This window comes from Antechinus flavipes, chromosome 5 (assembly GCF_016432865.1).
Source record: "Antechinus flavipes isolate AdamAnt ecotype Samford, QLD, Australia chromosome 5, AdamAnt_v2, whole genome shotgun sequence".
NCBI classification, from domain to species: Eukaryota; Metazoa; Chordata; class Mammalia; order Dasyuromorphia; family Dasyuridae; genus Antechinus; species Antechinus flavipes.
The window spans coordinates 59,542,909-59,564,476 of record NC_067402.1 but is presented as its reverse complement, the minus strand read 5'-3'; the positions used below and the strand labels follow the sequence as shown (position 1 = coordinate 59,564,476).

At 36.0% G+C, this 21,568-nt stretch overlaps 1 protein-coding gene across 4 annotated transcripts in view; it reads left to right on the top strand.

Moving 5' to 3' along the window:
- C5H10orf67 (chromosome 5 C10orf67 homolog) overlaps nt 1-21,568 on the top strand; it is a 120,425-nt gene that overhangs the window by 57,637 nt on the left and 41,220 nt on the right. The window contains exons 9-13 of one of the 4 annotated variants that reach the window (XM_052001652.1): nt 9,499-9,570; nt 10,146-10,226; nt 10,738-10,800; nt 11,193-11,255; nt 11,670-11,735. In XM_052001652.1, coding sequence (XP_051857612.1) covers nt 9,499-9,570; nt 10,146-10,226; nt 10,738-10,800; nt 11,193-11,255; nt 11,670-11,735 — 345 coding nt within the window. The remainder of the gene's footprint in view (nt 1-9,498; nt 9,571-10,145; nt 10,227-10,737; nt 10,801-11,192; nt 11,256-11,669; nt 11,736-21,568) is intronic. The other 3 variants (XM_052001654.1, XM_052001653.1, XM_052001655.1) reach the window with 3 other exon arrangements.

Below are 21,568 nucleotides of genomic sequence, written 5' to 3'. Positions count from 1 at the left end.
ACATTCAGTCCCCTATTCCTCTCTCTATATGCAGGTGGCTCTCTCTATCACAATTCCATTGGAACTGACCTGAATCATCTTATTATTGAAAAGAGCCAAGTTCATCACAATTGATCATCATATAATCTTGTTGTTGTTGTACATACTATTCTCTTGGTTTTATTCACTTCATTTAGCATCAGTTCATATCAATCTTCCCAGATCTTCCTAAAGAAAAAAAAAAGGATTTTTTTTTCAATTCAGTGTTTTGTATAAAGAAAAAAAAAACTGTATCTTTTGTTTAAAAAAAAAAACAATTTTTGAAGGATAAACCCCAAAACTCAAGCATACATTTAAATGTCATTATTAATATGTTATTCTTTTTTTTTTCCTTTTTGTCCAGATAGAAGTTATAAAAGCCCTTAGGTTTTGTTCTAACTTTATTTGGACTAAACTTTTATGATTTCATCAGTAAACAAAGCTCTCAGTGGCAGACGGTCTCTAACGATTCAAATTTTCACATTCTTTGCAACTATCTTAGAGAATCACCTGAAGACTAGAATGGTTAAATGATTTGCTCAAAGAAAAACTGAATCTAGATCTGCTGATTCCCTAGCAAGTGTCAACTAAAACACTGTCAAATTTGTATTAAAGATGCAAACTAAAAATATAAATTTGGTTCTTATTTCTATGGTGTACCTTAAAGCTTATATGCTTTATTAATTAAATCTATCTCCCTGTTACAAATTCAAGAGAATAGTAATTTGATATTTTATCAATTATGTGTGAAGAGTGAAAATAATAGTAAAGGGAGAAATCTCCAGCATCAGACTAAACTTTCTCCATCATTCCTTTATTCAGATACTAATCAATGTGGCACCATAGAATTGGGTTCACCTTAAGGTCTTTGACTATAGAGTTTTTAAAGATAATTTTTCATAATATATTTTATTTTCATAGTTTTGTTTTTTACATTATCAAATTCTTGGTCATCCTATGTAATAAATCATATTGTTTTTAGAAAAAAAAGAGAGAAAAAATAAGCAAAACTGATTAGCATATTTTAAAAGTCTGAAAGTATATGTGGAATACTGCAGTGAGTGGAATACAGTGAGGAGTGAGGAAGAACTATTCTTTGTAATTTTACAGTATTCACTTTTGTTTTTGTAATTGTGGCTTTTCCATTTACATTGTTATCATGAATTGTTTTTGGTTTTTTGTTTTACTCATTACTTCATTCTGTATCAAATAATGTAAGCATTTCTGTGCTTCTCTGTATTCATCATATTCATCATTTCTCACAGAACAGTAATATTCTTTTACATTCATGTACCACAATTTGTTTAGACGTTCTCCAAGTAATATATATCTATTTTGTTCTTTCCTCTCTGTGTTTTCATTAATATTTTTGTTTACATGGGAACTTCTTTTTCCCCTAATAGTCTTTTATTTTTTCAAATACACGTAAAGTAATTTTCAACATCCATTTTTGTAAAATTTTGTGTTTTAAATTTTTTCCCTGCATCCCATACTTCATCCTGCTATTTCAATTTGCATTTTTCTTATTATTAGTAACCTGGAGCATGCATTCAGGTAGTTAATAATTTGGAATTCTTTTTTTTGAAAACTACATATATATTCCTTGACCATTTATCTATTTGCTTTTGGTTTTGGTCACTGATTCAGCAAAGAACTGAGCTAAGAATGAATCAGAAGGAATTTGAGATGCCTGTGCAAAGATCACCTTATTCTTAAGTCCTTAAACATACATTTCAAAATGATACATAATTTTACATTTATATCTTTGTCTCATGGTTTTAAACTGTACTGGAAATGGCTCTTTTTAAAAAAGGCTAAGATCATGCTATGGTCAACTATACATCAATATCATTTGAATATGCAAACCCTCATGTCAAACTGAGCATGAAATTCTATGAGGCATAGACTCTAATGTCATTATCCATTATTCTGAAATGAAAGTGAGAATAGAAAGCAAGTTGCATGATACAGCTTTTGCAACTGAAACATTTCTTATGTTTTTCAATTTGGACTTTAAGATGTACTGTACTCAGCAGTTCCAGCTTAGTAAATTGCATGTCATACTCAGCATTTCTAACTTAATAATTTGTTTAGCTTATATTAGATAAGTCTGTGGTGAATAGACTTTTATTATTGCATTGTTCAAGAAGTTGGTTTTATTTAGTCATCTGCAATTGCACTTGCCAATAATGACAGAACTCATGCTAGTCATTGAAACACACTACTTATGCTGAATTAGGAATAGGAATGGGGACAAACCTGTGATTTCATTGGTGTAGGGAACTCCTGGATGAGGAAATTCCCTCGTAAATGCAAACCTGCACCTCCTCAACAGCTTAGATTCTTACAGAGTTGCCTCAAATACTAAAAGGTTTCATAGCCAGTATTGTCAGAGGTGCAAGGAATTCAGGTCTTCTTGATTCCAAAATTAGTACTGTATTCACTATCGCCATGCTTTGAGTGTGCTGTGTAAGAATAGAAGCATCAAAGGTACTCCAGGTTTGAGAGAAATGAGAAATTGTGATGAGGGACTAGGGATTAGAAAGGAATACAATTAAATTCAACTATTTTTTAAGCTCCTGACAGAGGCCTAAGAGTAAGCTAGGCGGTAAGGGCATAAAGACAAAAAAATAAAGCAATTCCTCCTTTCAAAAAATTTATATTATATATATACACAAAACATATGTATGGGTTATTTTTCAACATTGACCCTTGCAAAAGCTTGTATTCCAACTTTTCTCCTCCTTCCCCCCACCCCCTCCCCTAGATGGCAGGTAGTCCCATACATGTTAAACATGTTAAAGTATATGTTAAATACAATATATGTATATATATTTATACAGTTATCTTGTTGCAAAAGAAAATCGAATTTAGAAAGAAGGTAAAAATAACCTGAGAAGAAAACAAAAATGCAAGTAGACAACAATAGAAAGATCACAAATGCTATGTTGTGGTCCATACTCATTTCCCAGCATACTTTCTCTGGGTGTAGCTGGTTCTGTTCATCACTAATCAGTTGGAACTGATTTGGATCTTCTCATTGCTGAAGAAAAAGATTTATATTCTACTGAGGAAAAAAGCAGCAAAGTGGCCTTAATGTTGTTGGCAAGCTTGATGATTCTACTGGCTGAAGGGTTATGGAATTTGAGGTTAACTGGAAGAATTTTGTTTTTAGCTGAAAAAAGGAAAATTTTGAAAATGAACAGGATATTGATAGATATTCTTCAGTGATTGAAAAACATACCACTTTATCTGCTTCTTTTACTATTGGCATTTCCTTCCATTCTTTTGTAGGATTTCCAGTATTCTTCCATATTTCCTAACTAAAGAATTATCCATAGGAAGAAAAGTTAGGCCACAGACAAGGACAACTATCTTAGCTTAGGAAGCTGTCATCTATGTATATTCTGTTTAGCTTGATTATTTTCTCTGTGATTTCCTAGGAAACCACATTCGTGTGTGTGTGTGTGTGAAATTTAAAAATTTCAAATGGCTACTCTTTCATGAATATATTGATTTGGACATACTGGTCACTAGGTTTATTAAACACCCATGCACTGTCACACATATACCTATATACTTGGTAGTATACCTATTGGGATATACATAGCCCTTTTCTAATGTGGTACATTGTAGTGCTAGTCATTGAACTTCATCGGAATTAAAAATTGAAAGTCATAAAATTAACAAGAGACCAAAAAAGTGATATTTAGACATAGCATTAGATTAAGGGTCGCAAGATATGGACTTGAATCCCAACTTTGTGATTCTCTACATGAATGACCCTAGCCATTTTATCTCGTTAGTTTCATCATCTGTTTTTCAGAGGGGAGGTTAGACTAAAGAATTGCTAAGGACCCTTCCAGTTCTATATCTTGGGATCTATGGTTTTTTTGAGTATTGCAAGGATTCACTTGCTTTCTTTGATCAATTTTGAAAAAATATAAACATCATGTCTCAAGCTTTTTCACAACAGAAATTATTCACCAAAAATAAAGTATATTCAGCTGTCTCCATCATCTAAGACACCCAGACTTCCAAAGAAAGTAAAAAAATAAACTGGGAGCTCACTGAGCTTGCTCAGCACCATTCCTTCAACTCTCACAGCACTGATAATGAGCTGTACTAATAGACCCAGGACCTGATAGCTGCTTATAACAAAATTCCCATGCCAAGTCCATCCTCCATTTTGCCAGTGCTCCATATGGATACTCTTGCTCCATGGAAACTTGCCCTGGCAAATCAGCTTCTCAAGAAGAGAAGATGGCCAGGGGCACTACAAAGTTCTGCACTGCCAGTGATGAGGGTGAACAATATTGTAACACCACATTCCTGTAGCACCAGTGTCAAAAAATTCTTGAATCTATTGCTGTCAAGACAAAGAATTAAGGAACAGAAGGAGCAAGGACAGGAAACAATTTGTGGGAGATGGAATGGAGTGAAGAGAAGGATTGTACAACACTCTATACTAAATCTGAGGGAAAGAGCATCCAACTGGAACTAGTTCTGACCACTCAAAAACTACTTGGGGCAGAGACCTAGGCTGGTAAAATGTCTATTACTCAACATTGGAGGAGCATTAAGACTCAGCCCCCAAGGAAACCAGAGGGGAAGGAGTCAGAAAATAAATGATAAGTAAAATAAGGAGGATGTTGGAGGTCAAAATCACAAAAGATTTAAGCAACAAGAAAACTCAAATGTAGACCAATAAATCAACAGGAATTATAGGACTGTAAAATTTGAGAAAAGCATGGAAATACAACATGCTGTACCAAGGGAATTATGAGAGTAAAATGTATGGCCTGCACAGCAACAATAATAGGCAGAAGAGTAAAACTTGAATCTGCAATGGCAAATCTCACCAAAGAAACAAAAGAGAGAAAAATAGGTTGGAAATGCAAATACATAATAAAAGGCAATCTAAAAGAATAGAAGCAAAGAATGATAATAAAAATATACTCACTATGCAAGTAAAACATACTGATCTCAAAGAAGTATATGCAGCGGCAATATAAAGACCATAGGTCTCTCAAAGAACATGACAAGCCCCCCTAAAACCCTCAAACAAAAAACCTTAACACCATAATGAAGGAAATAATAGAAGAGAACTGTCTATAAGATTTGAATATAGAAAATGAAATTCCAGTTGAAAAGATTCACATATTACCTTCAGGAAAAAACAAAAACAAACTCAAGACTTCAAACTCAGAAACAAGAAGTTCTCAAATGATCAGAGAAAGACCTTCAAATACAAAAAAGAAAACATTTAAATAAGACACAGCTATTCTTCACTGACTAAAAAACACAAGCAAGAATGGAATAATGTGTTTTGAAGAGCATTGGAACTTAAGATACAACTCAAGATGACATACCCTGCAAATCTGAGCTTAAACACACATGAAAAAAGAATGGATATTAAATAATAAACAAGAGTTTGAAACAATTTTAAGAAGAAATTGAAGAGAAATCAGTAAAATTCTTCTAAGTCAACACAGGGAGACAATGGGAAAGACAGAAATCTGCTAGAGTTCAAAGAAATGGCAGGAAAGGAACATTATGGACAGAAACTGATGATATCTTGCCTACAAGATGATCAATGTTTTTGTTTGCTTGTTTGTAATTTGATTGAACTACATTGCATCATGGGAGAGTGCATGAAAGGAAAAAAGGACTAGGGGGAGGGAGAAAAGTATATGATGTCCTGTGGTCAAATCAAGGGCTAGCAATGAGGGGAAAGTGACTCCTGTAGTCTCAGAAAGAAAATATCCTACAAGGGAGTGGGTGAGGAGAGGGGGGAAGGGTTGAAATGAGGGGAAAGAAAGAAGATTTTACTTTCGTAGAGTGAAGGGGTTTCATTGATAAAGGTTCCTATGATTGAAGGGAGATGGTCTGTGAAGGGAGATGAGGACCTTATACTGAGTGTGGCTGGGAAATTCGGTGCTTGAAAAATTACTTATCCTAAATTGAAAGGAGAGGGGTTAGAATCCCTGAGAATAATTGGCACCTGAGAGAGTGGGAGAATGTGGATGCTGAGGTGAGATTTTGAGGCAAATATTGAGGAAAAACTCAGGAAGGGTATGGATCAATGGTGGGCTGCATAATCAGAAAGGACTAATGAACTTAATATTCATTTTTAAAAGGAGTTTATTAAGTTGATTCTTTGAAAAAAATCAATCAGATTAATAAACTCAGATAATCTGATTTAAAAGAAGAGATCAATCCCAGCTTTTGGGATAAGAATTCACTATTTTACAAAAACTGCTGGGAAAATTGGAAATTAGTCTGGTAGAAACTATGCATTGACCCACATGTAACACTGTACACCAAGATAAGATCAAAATGGGTTCATGATCTAGGCATAAAGAATGAGATTATAAATAAATTAGAACAACATAGGATAGTTTACCTTTCAGACCTGTGGAGGAGGAAGGAATTTGTGACCAAAGAAGAACTAGAGGTCATTATTGATCACAAAATAGAAAATTTTGATTATATTAAGTTAAAACACTTTGGTACAAACAAAACTAATGTGGATAGAATTAGAAGGGAAGCAATAAACTGGGAAAACATTTTTTACAGTTAAAGGTTCTGATAAAGGCCTCATTTCCAAATTATATAGAGAACTGATTTTAATTTATAAGAAATCAAGCCATTCTCCAATTGGAAAATGGTCAAAAGATATGAACAGACAATTTTTGGATGAAGAAATTGAAACTATTTCTACCCATATGAAAAGATGCTCCAAATCTTTTTGATAAGAGAAATGCAAATTAAGACAACTCTTGAGATACCGCTACACATCAATCAGATTGGCTAAGATGACAGGAAAAGATAATGATGAATGTTGGAGAGGATGCAGGAAAACTGGGACATTGATGTATTGTTGGTGAAACTGTGAATGGATCCAACCATTCTGGAGAACGATTTGGAACTGTGCTCAAAAAGTTATCAAACTATGCTTACCTTTGATCCAGCAATGCTATTACTGGGCTTATATCCTAAAGAGATCTTAAAGGAAGGAAAGGGACCCACATGTGCAAGAATGTTTGTGGCAGCCCTTTTCATAGTGATGACAAACTGGAAACTGAATAGAATGCCCATCAGTTGGAGAATGGCTGAGTAAATTGTGGCACATGAATGTTACGGAATATTATTGTTCTGTAAGAAATGACCAGCAGGATCCATACAAAGAGACCTGGAGAAACTTACATGAAATGAGGCTAAGTGAAATGAGCAGAACCAGGAAATGATTGTACATTTCAACAATACTTTATGATGATCAATTCTGATGGATATGGCTCTCTTCAACAATAAGAAGATCCAAATCAGTTCCAATTGATCAGTAATGAACAGAACCAGTTACACCCAGAGAAAGAACTCTGGGAAATGAGTATGGACCACAACATAACATTTCCACTCTTTCTGTTATTTTTTGCTTGCATTTTTGCTTTTTCTTCTCAGGTTATTTTTACCTTCTTTCTAAATCTGATTTTTTTGTATAGCAAGATAACTGTATAACTATGTATACATATATTGTATTTAACATGTACTTTAACATATTTAACATGTATGGGACTACCTGCCATCTAAGGGGAAACAGAAGTTTTTACAAGGGTCAGTGTTGAAAAATCACCCATGCATATGTTTTGTATATAAAAAGCTATAATAAAAAATGTATTTAAAAAGCATCAGTTCTGGAACAAATAAAAAGAAATCAGAAAATCAAATGAACAAAATAGCAAATGAGCAAAATGAAATCATAGCTAAGGCATAGCTAAGAAATCAAAACAAGCAGAGCATCTTATGCATATTTATATGCTAACAAAACCAGAAACACAACAAAAATAGAAGAAAACTTTCCAAAAAATGAAATATTCAGACTATCAGAAGACCACAACTAATATGACTAAATAATTACAAATGGAGAAAGAGGATTAGATTTGAAGCCAAAGGATCTTGATTCAAAGCCCAGCTTTATTGTTATTGTTTGTGGGCACTCAAGTGAATTCCTTCAACTCTCTCAACCTTAGTTTCTTTATCCATAAAATAGGGGTAGGGAGAAGACTGGACTATATGACTTTTAAGGTCTCTTTTGGATTTGGACTTGTGATCTAATTCCCTGAATAATTATTTGTACAAATTACCTATTGAGTTATTAAACTCCAAATATAAGAGACCATATAAGATCCATAAAGATTATAGGATCTATTCCTGGAACAGTTGTCATATATGCCACCAGCTTTATAGAGCTCCTAGACTTTTAATACTTCCTTAGCATGAGAAAAGGAAAGGAAAGAGAGCAGTGGTTCAACCATCTGAGGCAGGATTTGATCTGAAGCTTCCCCAGATTCTAATCAAGTTCACCACAACTACTCTGCACAAAGAAGGCAGATTGCCCAACAATATGATGACCAATTCCTGCATACATCTTCTGACTGCTCAATTTCTTGGGCACCATCTTGCTCAATTCCAGGTTTATGGGGCTGATAATCTTGCGGGACAAGTCCTAGTGGGGCCTGCCACTGAAAAACTTAATATTAAGCATCAACTTCCTTTGATGAGTTGGCCCTCAGAGAACTCTTTCAACTCAGTTCCATATTTCAGGGATCCATGGCTTGATCAATGTGAATACTTCATCCAATGAATATCAGAATACCTTTTTGCCCCAGTAGACTTTTCATCATCATTTTCATCCTTTTCATCATCATACTCAAAAATAAATTTTAAGTTTTGCAAAGCAATTATATACATAATATGTGTTAAGTATGCATTGTTGTGATGGAAAATAAATCAAGACTCGGTGTCCAACAATCTGGTAATGAACCTTTATGAACATAAAAGCCAGGCAAATGTTCTGTTTTCATCCATACTGGCTGGCACTGGTCCCATACTTGAAGACGTTCTGCTTGGTAGTAGTTACTTAAACCTGTAGGTGGTATACCCTAAAAATCTTAGAGTGAACCCTAGATGATGATAAGATTTCCAGGTATTAGTTTAATAAAGTAGCAGGGGAAAGAGAAGGGGAATAAGCTTTTATATAGAAGCTACTATGTGCCAGAAATTGTACCAAGTGCTCCTAGTCCCACCTCCATTTTTGCTGTCATGCTTACCTTACATTTCCACCACCTATATGAAACTTCTCCCACAAAATTGCTTTATTTTTATCTTGTATATACCTAAGGATGGTATGGCTTGCCTCTTCCAGAAGATTATAAGTTCCTGGAGGGCAAGGATATATGATGTTTTAGTTCTTATATCTCCACAGCATCTGGCATTTAGTAGGCCCTTGTTAAGTTCTTGCCAATTAATTGGCTGCTTGTACTCTATGTGTTCCAATGAATCTGGATGTTTTTTTCTTCCAACTTTACATGGTGGTTCTTCATGGCATCCCTTAGAAAAGACCTGAAGGACACTGATTCTCTTATCTCCCCAAAAGACCCTCTGAATGTTGATTTACAGCATTGATCTTTATCTTTACAGTATGACATACAAAAGGAAGATTTAGAAGAAACAAGACTGTTCTTAGAAGCTGAAAGCTCTGAAAGTATCAAGGTAGGTGCTGTTATTATCCCCACTTTATAGTTGAGGAAACAGGCAAAAAGTTAAGTGATTTGCCCAATCCACACAGTTAGTAATTGTCTGAGGCCTGATTTGAATTCAGATTATCCTGACTCCAGGGCAATGCTCTAGTGCCCCTTTTCCTCTTGGAATGGTTAACATTCCCACTCCCACCTAAGATGTCGTGCTTACTTCACATTTCTACCTTTTATATGAAGTTTCCCTCACAAAATTTCTTTGTAAGAATTCTGTGTATACCTAATGATTATGTGGCTCGTATTCTCCAGAAGAGAGAATTCCTGGAGGGCAAGGAAAATATTATATTTTTGTTCTTGTATCTCCAGCACCAAGCATAGCATCTGGCACCTAGTAGGCTCTCAGTAAGTTCTCTCACTTAAGTGGCTGCTCACACTCTTTGCTGTCCGATGAGTTTAGGTATTTTGCCTTCCAGCTTTACATGGTGGTTTTACATGGCATCCCTTAGAGGAGACCTCAAGGACATTGATTCCCTTGTCTCTCCAAAAGAGCTTCTGAGTGTCGATTTATAACATTGATCTTTATCTTTGCAGGAGGAGCTGCTAAGGGAAGAAGCGGAAGAAACAAAGTCCTTGGAAGATCAAGAATCTTTTATCATCAAGGAAGAAGATGTGGTATGTACCTATCTGCTACCTCCTGAGAGCAAGCTGTTCTTACCTTCCAGTCAAAGGTCCAAGCCCCAAGCTTCTCACAGATGAGGTCCAAGTATACTACACCAGGCCACAGGGAATATGGAGGAGCCAGGATACTTCACTACACATACGTGTGTGTGTATGTGTACATGTGTGTGTGTGTATGTGTGTGTGTGTGTGTGTGTGTGTGTGTGTGTGTGTACAGCATAGGATAAGGATCAAGGGAAGGCAAACTCTTGAGGAATATGGAGGAGCCAGGATGCTTTACTTATATATATCTACAGCAACTCGCCATGGGACAGAGCCTTATCCATGGCACAGCCAGGAGGCCAGAGCAACTAGATGGAGGAGAGTACCCAGAAAAGGGAAAGATGTAAGAAGATTGAAGGGGCTCATGTTAAAAAATGAGCCAATCATACCAAAGAAATAACACTGATTCTCTTCCTATTTCTTCTCTCACTTCTCTTCACACTTCTTCCTCTCTTCTCCCCAGTCCCCTGAAGAATCTATAAAGTCCATCTCCGATGAAAAGCCACTTACACGCAGCCCCACCATGGTAAGGCCTTTTTTTTATATCGTCAGACAAAGCAACTATAGCTGTTCTCACCTTCCAGTCAAAGGTCGAAGCCCCAAGCTTCTCACAGATGAGGCCACAGGGAATATGGAGGAACCAGTGTGCTTTACTTATATATATATATATCTACAGCAACTCGCCATGGGACAGAGCCTTATCCATGGCACAGCCAGGAGGCCAGAGCAACTAGATGGAGGAGAGTACCCAGAAAAGGGAAAGATGTAAGAAGATTGAAGGGGCTCATGTTAAAAAATGAGCCAATCATACCAAAGAAATAAGTAGATAGTTTGACGACCATGCATTTAAATTCTTCAACACTGACTCTCTGTTTCTTCTCTCACTCTTCTTCACACTTCTTCCTCTCTTCTCCCCAGTCCCCTGAAGAATCTATAAAGTCCATCTCCGATGAAAAGCCACTTATACGCAGCCCCACCATGGTAAGGCCTTTTTTTTATATCGTCAGACAAAGCAACTATAGCTGTTCTCACCTTCCAGTCAAAGGTCGAAGCCCCAAGCCTCTCACAGATGAGGCCACAGGGAGTATGGAGGAGCCAGGATATTTTACTATACATACGTGTGTGTGTGTGTGTGTATCTACAGCATTTGGCCATTGGATAGGACCAAAGGTAGGCAAACTCTTGAGGAATATGGAGGAACCAGGATGCTTTACTTATATATATCTACAGCAACTCGCCATGGGACAGAGCCTTATCCATGGCACAGCCAGGAGGCCAGAGCAACTAGATGGAGGAGAGTACCCAGAAAAGGAAAAGATGTAAGAAGATTGAAGGGACTCATGTTTAAAAATGAGTCTATCCTTATATCTTTATCTCTTCTTCTCTTTTCCTCAGTCCCCTGAAGAAACTATAAAGTCCATCTACGATGAAAAGCCACTTATACGCAGGAGGACCACCTTGGTAAGGAGTTTTTTTATATCGTCAGACAAAGCAACTATAGCTTTACTTGACCAAGTCAGGCTGGGTGGGTGGCAGTTGCTTGCATACTATGGGTGCTTAATAAATGTTTGCTGGTTTTTGTCAAATTGAATCAAATTTTCCATCAGTGTTAGCTATGGGTCTCGTCTGGATTGTTTCTGGGTTTAAGAAACAATGGTGTGCATTGGCCAGGATTCAGAAAGAGACCAACTTACTTAACAATTGAATTGGGGAAAATATATCTATCTGACCATTTGCCTGAGAAAGATTTAGTAGGATTTAGTCCAATATGAACCAAGGGTAGAGCATGGTTGCCCAAAAAGCTAATGTGCCTTTAAGCTACTTTAAGAGAATTTGGGAAGTGGGAAATTATTTTTGTGTCATATTCTTTTTTGGTCCTATCACACCTGGATTATTATGTTCAGTTTTGAGGGTCACATTTTAGAAAAGACACTGACAAATTCAAACAAATTCAGAGAAGGATTAGTAGGATAACAAAGCATACCCCACGATATGTACATCACTTGAAAGGGAAGGGGGAAAGAGAATATGCATTTATGTAGCACCTACTATGTGTCAGGCACTGTCCTAAGAGCTTTAAAAATAAATCATTTTGTCCTTAACAACAACCCTTCAGGATACATTTTATACATTTCCATTTTAATGTTGGACAAACTGAAGTGAAAAGGTTGTGAATCACATAGGGTCACACTTATGCTCTACTAAGTGTCTGAAATCTTATATTATTATAGAAGAATTATAATTCGGGTCTTGACTCCAGGCCCAGTTCTCTAGGCAATATATTGCCTAATTACCTATAGCTATCACTATTCCAAAAAATGGAGGATATTTGACCTGAAAAAGAGAAGTCTTAGAAAGAACCTGATAACTATGAAAGAATTTAATTTATTCAGCCTAGCCCCAAAACTGTGCCAGTAAGCAGAAACAGACTAAAAACAAATTTAGCTTGAGGTGTTGGGAGCCAGGGAAATTTCCTCCCAATTAGAGTTATCCAAAAGTTGAATGGATTGCCCAAGGTGGTAATGGTATTTTCTTGTCTAGAAGTCTTCATTTATGTGTGTTGCAGAAGGGATATTTTGCTCAGGTACAATTTGTGAGAGATGATTTGGGGTGTACCTGAAGTCCCTGCCAATGCTGGGAGTCTGTGATTCTGTATGTCACAGTTGTTTCAGGACATGGGAGTTAGTGCCATGGTTTTTACAGGGCAGGAAAGGGACCACAGCTGAACAGGGAAGAGCCTTCCAGAAATGAGGGAAAGACCCAGCAAATTAGTGTGTGAATTACAAGGCAAACTACAGAATGTGCACATGTTGGAGATGGTGTTATGAAAGATATTGATGCAGGAACAGATGAGATGAGTTTTTAAAATGGTAAATAGTTCTGTGTGCCAGGAGAGTAAATTATATGAAGAGGAGTATTGTGATATAAATTGGAGTAGTGGGTTGGTACCATATTGTTGAGGTCCAGATAAAGAGTATATATTGAGTAAGCACTAAGGAGCTGTGGAAGAATTTTGAGAAAGAGAAATAGCATTTATAGAATTACAGATTAGATAGAGGACTTTGTTATTTATATTTAAGATAAATTAAAGCAAGAAAAAACAAGATTAGAAATGAGTTACAAGATTTGTAGCAGTAAGCCCAGACAGGAGGAAGCAATAAGCATTAAGTACTTATTATTTGTGCTAGCCACTGTGCTAAGCACTTTACAATTATTATCTCATTTGATCCTCTCAATAATCCTGGGAAGTACTATTATTATCCCCTTTATATAGTTGAAGAAATTGAGACAAACAGAGGTTAACTCACTTGTTATACTTAGCCTATTAAAGGCTTTTTTGATTTATATTAGGACATTATTTAATCTAACATTTTTGCTTTGAAAATAATCATGAATTTGAGTTCAGCTGCTAGAAGAGATTGGAAAACTTGGCAACCTAATTATCAGAAATTAATTACTAAATTCAATTTGGAAGTCTGGTGAAGCCTTTGAACTCCTTCTCAGAATGATGTTTTTAAATGCATTAACTAAAATATGTAAAGCTATAGGACAAACTAATGCTATTAAAATGAAGTTATAAAAATCTTTTATTAGAAGGTTCATTGGACCCAGATTAAGCTTCTCCATGAGACCAAGAGGTAACTGATTTTGGAGTGAGGAAAATCTGAGTTCAAAGCCCAACTTATAGATGATTCTATGACTATAAACAGGTCATTTAACTCCTAATTGTCCTTTAAGTACAATTACTATGAATTTCTCCTCTTCCTAAGACACAGTAAAGAAGTTATCAATAAAAATATATGCATACATAGCAATAAAATATATGTATAAGATTTTTTAAAAATGTTTCTTGATGGATTTCTTATAACTCTAAGGAAAAGAGGTAGCAGGCTACTGCTAAAAATTCAAAACCTTTCCACATTCTAATTTTTTTATTTGTAACTTTCAGCAATACTGTTATTATGTTTCTAAATTCTAGTAATATTTCCAAGTATCAATAAATATTGAAGAGTTAGCATGTGAAACTGTATAGTAATTACCTTATTCTTGAAGAGCTAAATATCTTATTTTGCTGTATTAAATTATCTTGTAAGAATATAGTATAATGTCAAAAAATTTCCTTCTCTGCACATTCTGACATTGGTTTTTATGCATCTAATTTTCTATTTATGTCTTTTTAAATGTTTATTATGTATAGATAGCTGGTCCAGTAAAAAAAAGTCTTAACAGGGCTTTAGAATACTAAACATTTGTTGATCACCAGTACTAGTGAACTTAGTTCAGGGACTTTTTACATCAGTCATTAACGTAACTACTTAATCATACTTATTTTTGGGAACCCATGTCATTTGGTGGGAACAGAGCACATGCTGAGAGATAAACTGAATGTTTAGTTAGTCTGGAAAAAAATGTTATAAACATTAATGTCTTATTTACATTTACAAAATGGCTCACAAAGCAAAAACTGTATTTGGACATTGTGTTTTTATTTAAAGTTTGCTTTTTGATATCCCTAAAATACTTGAGATACAGGGGTTTTATACAACAAAATTGGTTTAAATTCACAGAAGACATATACATATATATATAATTTTAATTTCTTCAGAGGAAAAACTATATATGTATAAACTTATATGTATATATAATTTTAATTTCTTCAGAGGAAAAAACAATAAATCTGCTAACTAGTTAGTGTGAGTTCTAGCAGCTATCAAACCAAAAAGACTAATATGATTCCAGTGTTTGACTATATCTACTCTCTAAATTTTCATTTGGAAAGGCACACTATTCCAAGATTGCCTGCCAGGTACTAAACTGTTTGGGCCTGGCTACCTATGAAATAGATAAAAATACAAAACAGTTCTTACCCTTCTATAATTCCCTAACTCTTTTACTCTGGCAGTGGTGCTAATATGGTACAGATAAATATTAATTATTCATATTTTAGCATACTCTATCCATCAACCAAGGAATTAAGACACTATGAGAAGAATTTCAGTTTATCTGTAATAAGTCTTGTAGAGCCATTTTTTCAGTTGTGACTGACTCTTTGTGGCCCTATTTATGGTATTCTTGACAAAGATACTGGAGCAGTTTGCCATTTTCTTCTCCAGTTCATTTTATAGATGAAGAAACTGAGGCAAATGGAGTTAAGTGATTTGCCCAGGGTCACACGTATGAGACTGAAACTGGATTTGAATTCAGTCGTCCTGCCTCCAGGCTTGGCACTCTATCTAGTGTGTCTGCTCTAACTCTCAGTAAAATCAGAAGATGAAAAGAAATTGAGATAACTGGAAAAAATAGATGTCAGTTACCAGAGTTGACAGAGCTGATCTCAGTTTGCTCAAAAATAACCATGGAACCTTGGTCTTCTTATCTTGCTTTATTCATTGAACATAAAAATACAGTACACCATTAATATATTTATAAATCACATGCCAACAATAATTTCAGAGAAAGAAGAAATATTTTTGAATAATATTTCATTCTGAGGCAGATGGCACTGGTTTGGGAATCGGGAGGCTCCAAGTTGAAATCTGGCCTTAGAGACTTAACTAGCTGTGTGAATCTGGGCAAGACACTTCACTCCAATTACCTTGCAAAAATTATTTTTCCCCAATTACATGTATTTTTAAATTCAATTTAATATTCAATTAAAATTTGTTTTTGACTTCCCTCCTTCATTCTTCCCTTTCCTAAGACAGTAAAACATATGAAAATTAAAAAATAAATTTGACAAACTGAAAACTTGACAGAGTTCTCAGTCAAGTCAATGTAGACTTTGAATCTTACTGGTTTCAGTGAGAAAATGGGCATAATAAAATTTGGGGAAACTATCTTGGAAAATATGACACAAGCTTATATTCAACTGAGCACTGTATGCTGACACAACATGAGTATCAGGAACAGGAATGTAACACGTCAGTCATATGTCAAGGACTTGATAGATCACAAAAATAAAAATGGCTGTCTCACCAAGAAAAAAACTGGTTACCTGTATTAACAGTCATTTCAAAATCTGATATCTCTATGCAGGCAGAATATCAACAAGATGGAGCAAAAGAAAATGTTAAATGAGATAAAAGATAAAAATGAAAGGTTTTCCTTGCTTCCATCTCAGGGTAATAAAAGAAATCCAAAATTCTGAATCAGATATTTTTCCTCTGGCATGAGAAGGCTTCCCTTTTGGGTCTCAGTTTCCTCAGCTAGAAAACAAAGGTGCTAAATTAGATCACCCTTACAATCCCTTCCAGCTCTGATTCTTTTAATCTTGGGATGAGAACGATTCCAACTTGGTTTGTGCCAACAAGCTTTAGACTAGAAAAAATGAGGAAATGGACAGAAAGTAAAGACATTTTCTTCATCACCACTCCCAAAAAGCATTTAACAGATTCAAAACTGAACATAGCAAGGAGACCAAAAGAACCCAAAAGAAAATCACCTAGCAAGTACTTGACATCTTGCCAGGAAGAGATGAATTTCCACTAGGGTCACACCATTTTAAAGTGAAAGTTAATTTCAAAGCATGATGGAAGGGGCTGCTGAGATTACCAATGATAACTTATCTTTTAGAAGTGCCATAAAATGCATCATCGAGGTTTTGTATGTGACCAGAAAAAAGATGGACTGGTTGGATAGTGTCAAAAAAGGCAACAGACTGACTGGACATGATGTGAAGGCTGGCTCTTGCACACTTACAAAAGGAAGGCCTGGGCTAGATCTGCTGCTTTTTGGGGGGGAGAAGGGGAATAGAGTATTAATTTAGGATTTCAGCAATCCACCATCAGGACTTGCAAACTTTCAGTATTCTCCAAGTAGGTCAGTTGGGAGAAAAGTCTCATTACTGTCCCCCGGGTCTGGACTCTGAGAAAACGGACTTGGCCCCTCTCAGGCAGCTGGGAAGCTCTACTGGCTCAGGCTCACAAAACTAGCTCTCCCTTTGGACTGGAATTCTTGTCTTGGTTATTCTTCTGCGGGCTTCAGACTGACCTAGAAGCTGGAACTTCTGCACTACACTGCACTTACTTTTGAGCTTGCTTCTCTCTTTGCCTTGCCCAGAACCTGCCACCGCTCAGTAGCCCAGATTGCCACTCCTGGGTGCAGGTCCCCTCCTCGTTCTACCTGGCTCTGGGGGCCAGAACTGGACAGTAGGTGCCGAAACTGCCGATGGCCCCATCACAGTGGCCTGATGTGGCTCTGGGACCTCCCCTTGCCTCTTCCCTGCACTGGAGCTCTCTGCGTGGTAGCTCCTACCCACACCCCATATCCAGGGTCCATGCGCCTGTGGAAAAATGGGTTGGAAAAATGACTCACGATGATTTTTGTTTCTTGAATTTCCTCCTCAGCTTTGGTTCTGATGCAAATGCCTCTAAACCAAATCTAGATCTATCTGGAGGATTTTTTGGGTGAGGGGCTGTGAGGCAGAAGTTCACTGTACTGTTTACTGCTGGTTTGCCATCTTGCTTCTGTCTCCTAGATAGTATTTCTCTTTACACTATCGGCTAAAGCCCCAGTTCCTTATAGCCTCCTTTCTCTTCCCTTCTCCCCACACTCATTGTCAGCTGGCAGTTAACATTCTGGTTCTGTTTAACTAATTCATGTCAATTAGCTTTTTTAAAAGGGATATTTATTTTAAAGACATAGCAAAAACAGAAGCAGGAGTATTTTCCCTCCATACCTGAGGAACTTATTTCCTCCTATGTCACCAGATCACCTTGATCCCTGGGAGAGTGCGCCCAGATTAAATGTAGTTTCTATAGAGCAGGAGCCCCTTGTGGTTCACATCCAAATATGGCCTCATTCAGGGATCACTGACAGGAGCCTTGCAGCTTGTTCCCGACTTTTCTGAGTCTCAGTGCTGAACAGATTGGCTACAGAACCTTACATGGCTTCCACTCCCCTTGTGTGGACTCTTGAAGCTCCCATTGTCATAACCACCTCCAATATTCTTTAGAAAATGGAGCTAGTGGGAGGCAGATGCATGATTAGAATACTGATCTGACTTTCCTCCTTCTGCCTCTCCTTTTCCAGCTTTGATTGGTTGCATTGTCAGTACAATAGGAACTGTGATTTCATTGTAAGGGGGTCACCCACCTGCAGATTGCAACTCATGGTGACATGAAGTGACTTGTCCAGGGTCATACAGCTAGGATTTGTTCCCAGGTTCTTCTAACTTCAAGCCTGGCACTTTATGCACTGGGCCAGACTATTTCTCTCTTATGGTCAACATGGGTCATCTTGTCATCTTGTATTACAGCAAAAAGGAAATTGCAATATGAGGCAAATGGGCAGAAGAAAAAACGCTTTGGAAATTGTAATGAAGTGGCCTTTTCATTCTCAGTTTTCTTATATTGTTAGAATGCTAACGAAGTGGAAGATTAGCTCCTTCAGAGAATAAAATAACACAAATTAGGCCATATTTCTTTCTGATTGCTTTTCTTATTTTTCCTCTTGGCTTCATGGAGAAAGCAAACTACTGCTGTTAAAACCTGACTGTGATGTTAGCTGTCATTTTGTTCAGTGTTTATATTGCAACACTGATTAGGTTGAATAATATATAGATAGAAGAGTACCAGACACCTGCATCAGTTCCAAAGATTTTCTGAAGGACTTTCACCTTGTACAGATTGTGTTTACACACAAAAATTTGCTTTGTTATGGCCAAGCAAGTGAATCGGATTTTTGTCATATGCCAAAAACAATTATTTCCAAATCTTTGTGCACACACAGATGCATATATATATATCTATATATCTATATATATATAGATATATATATATAGATATATAGATATATATATATAAATACATATATAGATATACATATATATATTCAACTTATGTCTCAATTATTAAAGATTAAGAATCTGAGAAATACTGTCTTCAGAAATACTGAATCTGATCATAGATTCAGATCCACAAAGGTCATCTCATACCACTTCCTCATTTCACAGGTGAGGAATTTGAAAAGCTCTTTTTCACTTTACACAGAATTATAGTTGGATAGTTCAATGGTAAATTAAATTCATATTTTCAATCAATATTGTATTGAAAAATTTAATAAAATACCAAAATCTTTAAATACAATTTAAAACTATAAATATTTGGATACATTCATTCTTCTCTTTCCTATCCCACCAGTTGCAAGAAGGAAGTCACATCATTTTTTATCTTCATATCTCCAGAAGCTAGTACAGCTCCCTGGGATACAGTTACTATACTTTATAAATGTCTGTTGAATTTCTTTGTGTCCTCTTAGCAGAATCTTTCTTGGAATTTGGAAGGCATCGAGTAGCCAGGCATGGAGGAGACGCTATTTATATATTAGATCCACCAAAGAATCAAAATATGATTATAATATCTCTCATCCCTTTTCTCTGGGCATTTTTTCTAGTATATAATAGTCACACAGAGACATGTCTGCAATTCATCTTCACTATTGGGGGAAGAGCATCATCTTCCGATCAATAATAGCTTGTTCTATGACATACCTTCTTGCATATGACATTGTTCTGGTGCCACATCAAACAAGCAGAGCCAGGACAGCAACTGAGTCTGTACCACATAATTTGGTACTTGATTACAAATTATCTTATATATTATTCTCTAATTGTTTCTTATTCAAAAGTCTTTCCTCCCCAAACAGAATATAAGCTAAATGAGGACAGTCGGTCACATCTTCTACTACTTTTGTATTCTGTTTAGCACCTTACATGGTAATGGGAAATAATAAGCTTTCTAAAATAGTCACTGATTAGCTATAGGTTAAATAGAAAATACTTGTGTGTAGAAGAACTTGGAGGGCTGGAAGTGATTGTAATGATGAGGCAGAAAGATAATTCAAACATTAGCGTGTTTTTTTTTCAAGAACTAAAAGGGAAACATTGCCAACAGTGATAAGTTCTATTATTTATTATTTTTATTACTCATGATTGGGCACAATAAGAACAAAGAGATTGTGTGCAGAAATATAGAAAAAATCATAATTTGTTGACTGCATTGATTGTCCAGGAAGAGAGAGAAAAGATACTTAGGATACAAAATGTGTCTCCTTATCATGTCGGTGCCATTCTTATTGACACAGACCATTGCTTTCATTGTAATGGATTCCTAAACTTAAAGAATGATCTTTGCTATAAACTGATTTCAAAACAATCCAAGTATTTATGTTTTTAAAAACATGTTTTCCTACAAAAAAATATTAAAAAAAAAACTTTGCTTATGATTTGGGGTCAGTAAGACACTGAGACAATATGGCGTATTGACAACTGGGCTGGATTTGGCAGCAGGAAAATCTGGTTCAAATCTCACCCCTGATACTGACTGAACAAATTACTTAATCCTCAAGTAACTAACTTTCAACCTCCCAAATTATACACAGGTTGCTCTCTGCATTGGCAGAGATAATTCTCTTATCAGGATGTCCTCATACTGATGAAATCACTGATTCTTCTTGAAAGGGTAAAGTAAAATATTTGGCCACATTCTAAGGAAAAAATCAGTGATTGAACAAATGTGTAGAAAGAGATGAAATAAAGCAATAAGAAGGGAGACAATCCATTCTGTGGCTCTCTACATAGTAAAAATTATTCTGCTTTATTAGGCTTCACAAAATTTAGAAACTATCATGTTCATTTTCAAAAGAACTAAAGTTTCATAGATATGTTTTATCTTAAGCACTTAAGGGATTTGAAAAACCAGTTAATACATATTTAGGAAACTTGTTGCCGGATCATCACCCTGAATTCTTTCCTGCAGTTGATTTTATTTACCTTCCTTCTAGTTTATGAAGTCGTCTTTTATATCAGCCAATATCACTGTTTATTATCACCTCCACCTATTGTTTAATTGTCAGCTGTTTGCACCTGTCAATGAATTGACCACATAGAGACCAGTGTGTGTATTCCAGAGAAAATGGAATGTCAGCAGCTGACAAAACAAAATCATAGCTTAAAGGGGATGGGGGGAAAGGCCTCTATAGAATGACTTTGAAATTTTAGTTCCAACAGAAGAGCAAACAATATCATTTCCACCCAAGTTCGATCTTTTTTCTTTTAAAGAACCTTTTCGGTTTTTATAAAAATATCGGTGCTTTGAAGGAAACTTGGGTTATTATTTGCTGGAAGATAAATATTGATTTGCTGTAGACTTCACTAGCTACAGCTCAAATATAGCATTAAGCTGGATATGGAAAGAGTTTGGAGATGATACAGGATCTGGTCCATTGTATATCTGAGCGGAAACAAAGCCTTTTGTGGATATTCAATCATCAATTCCAAGCCAGAAGGCATCTTA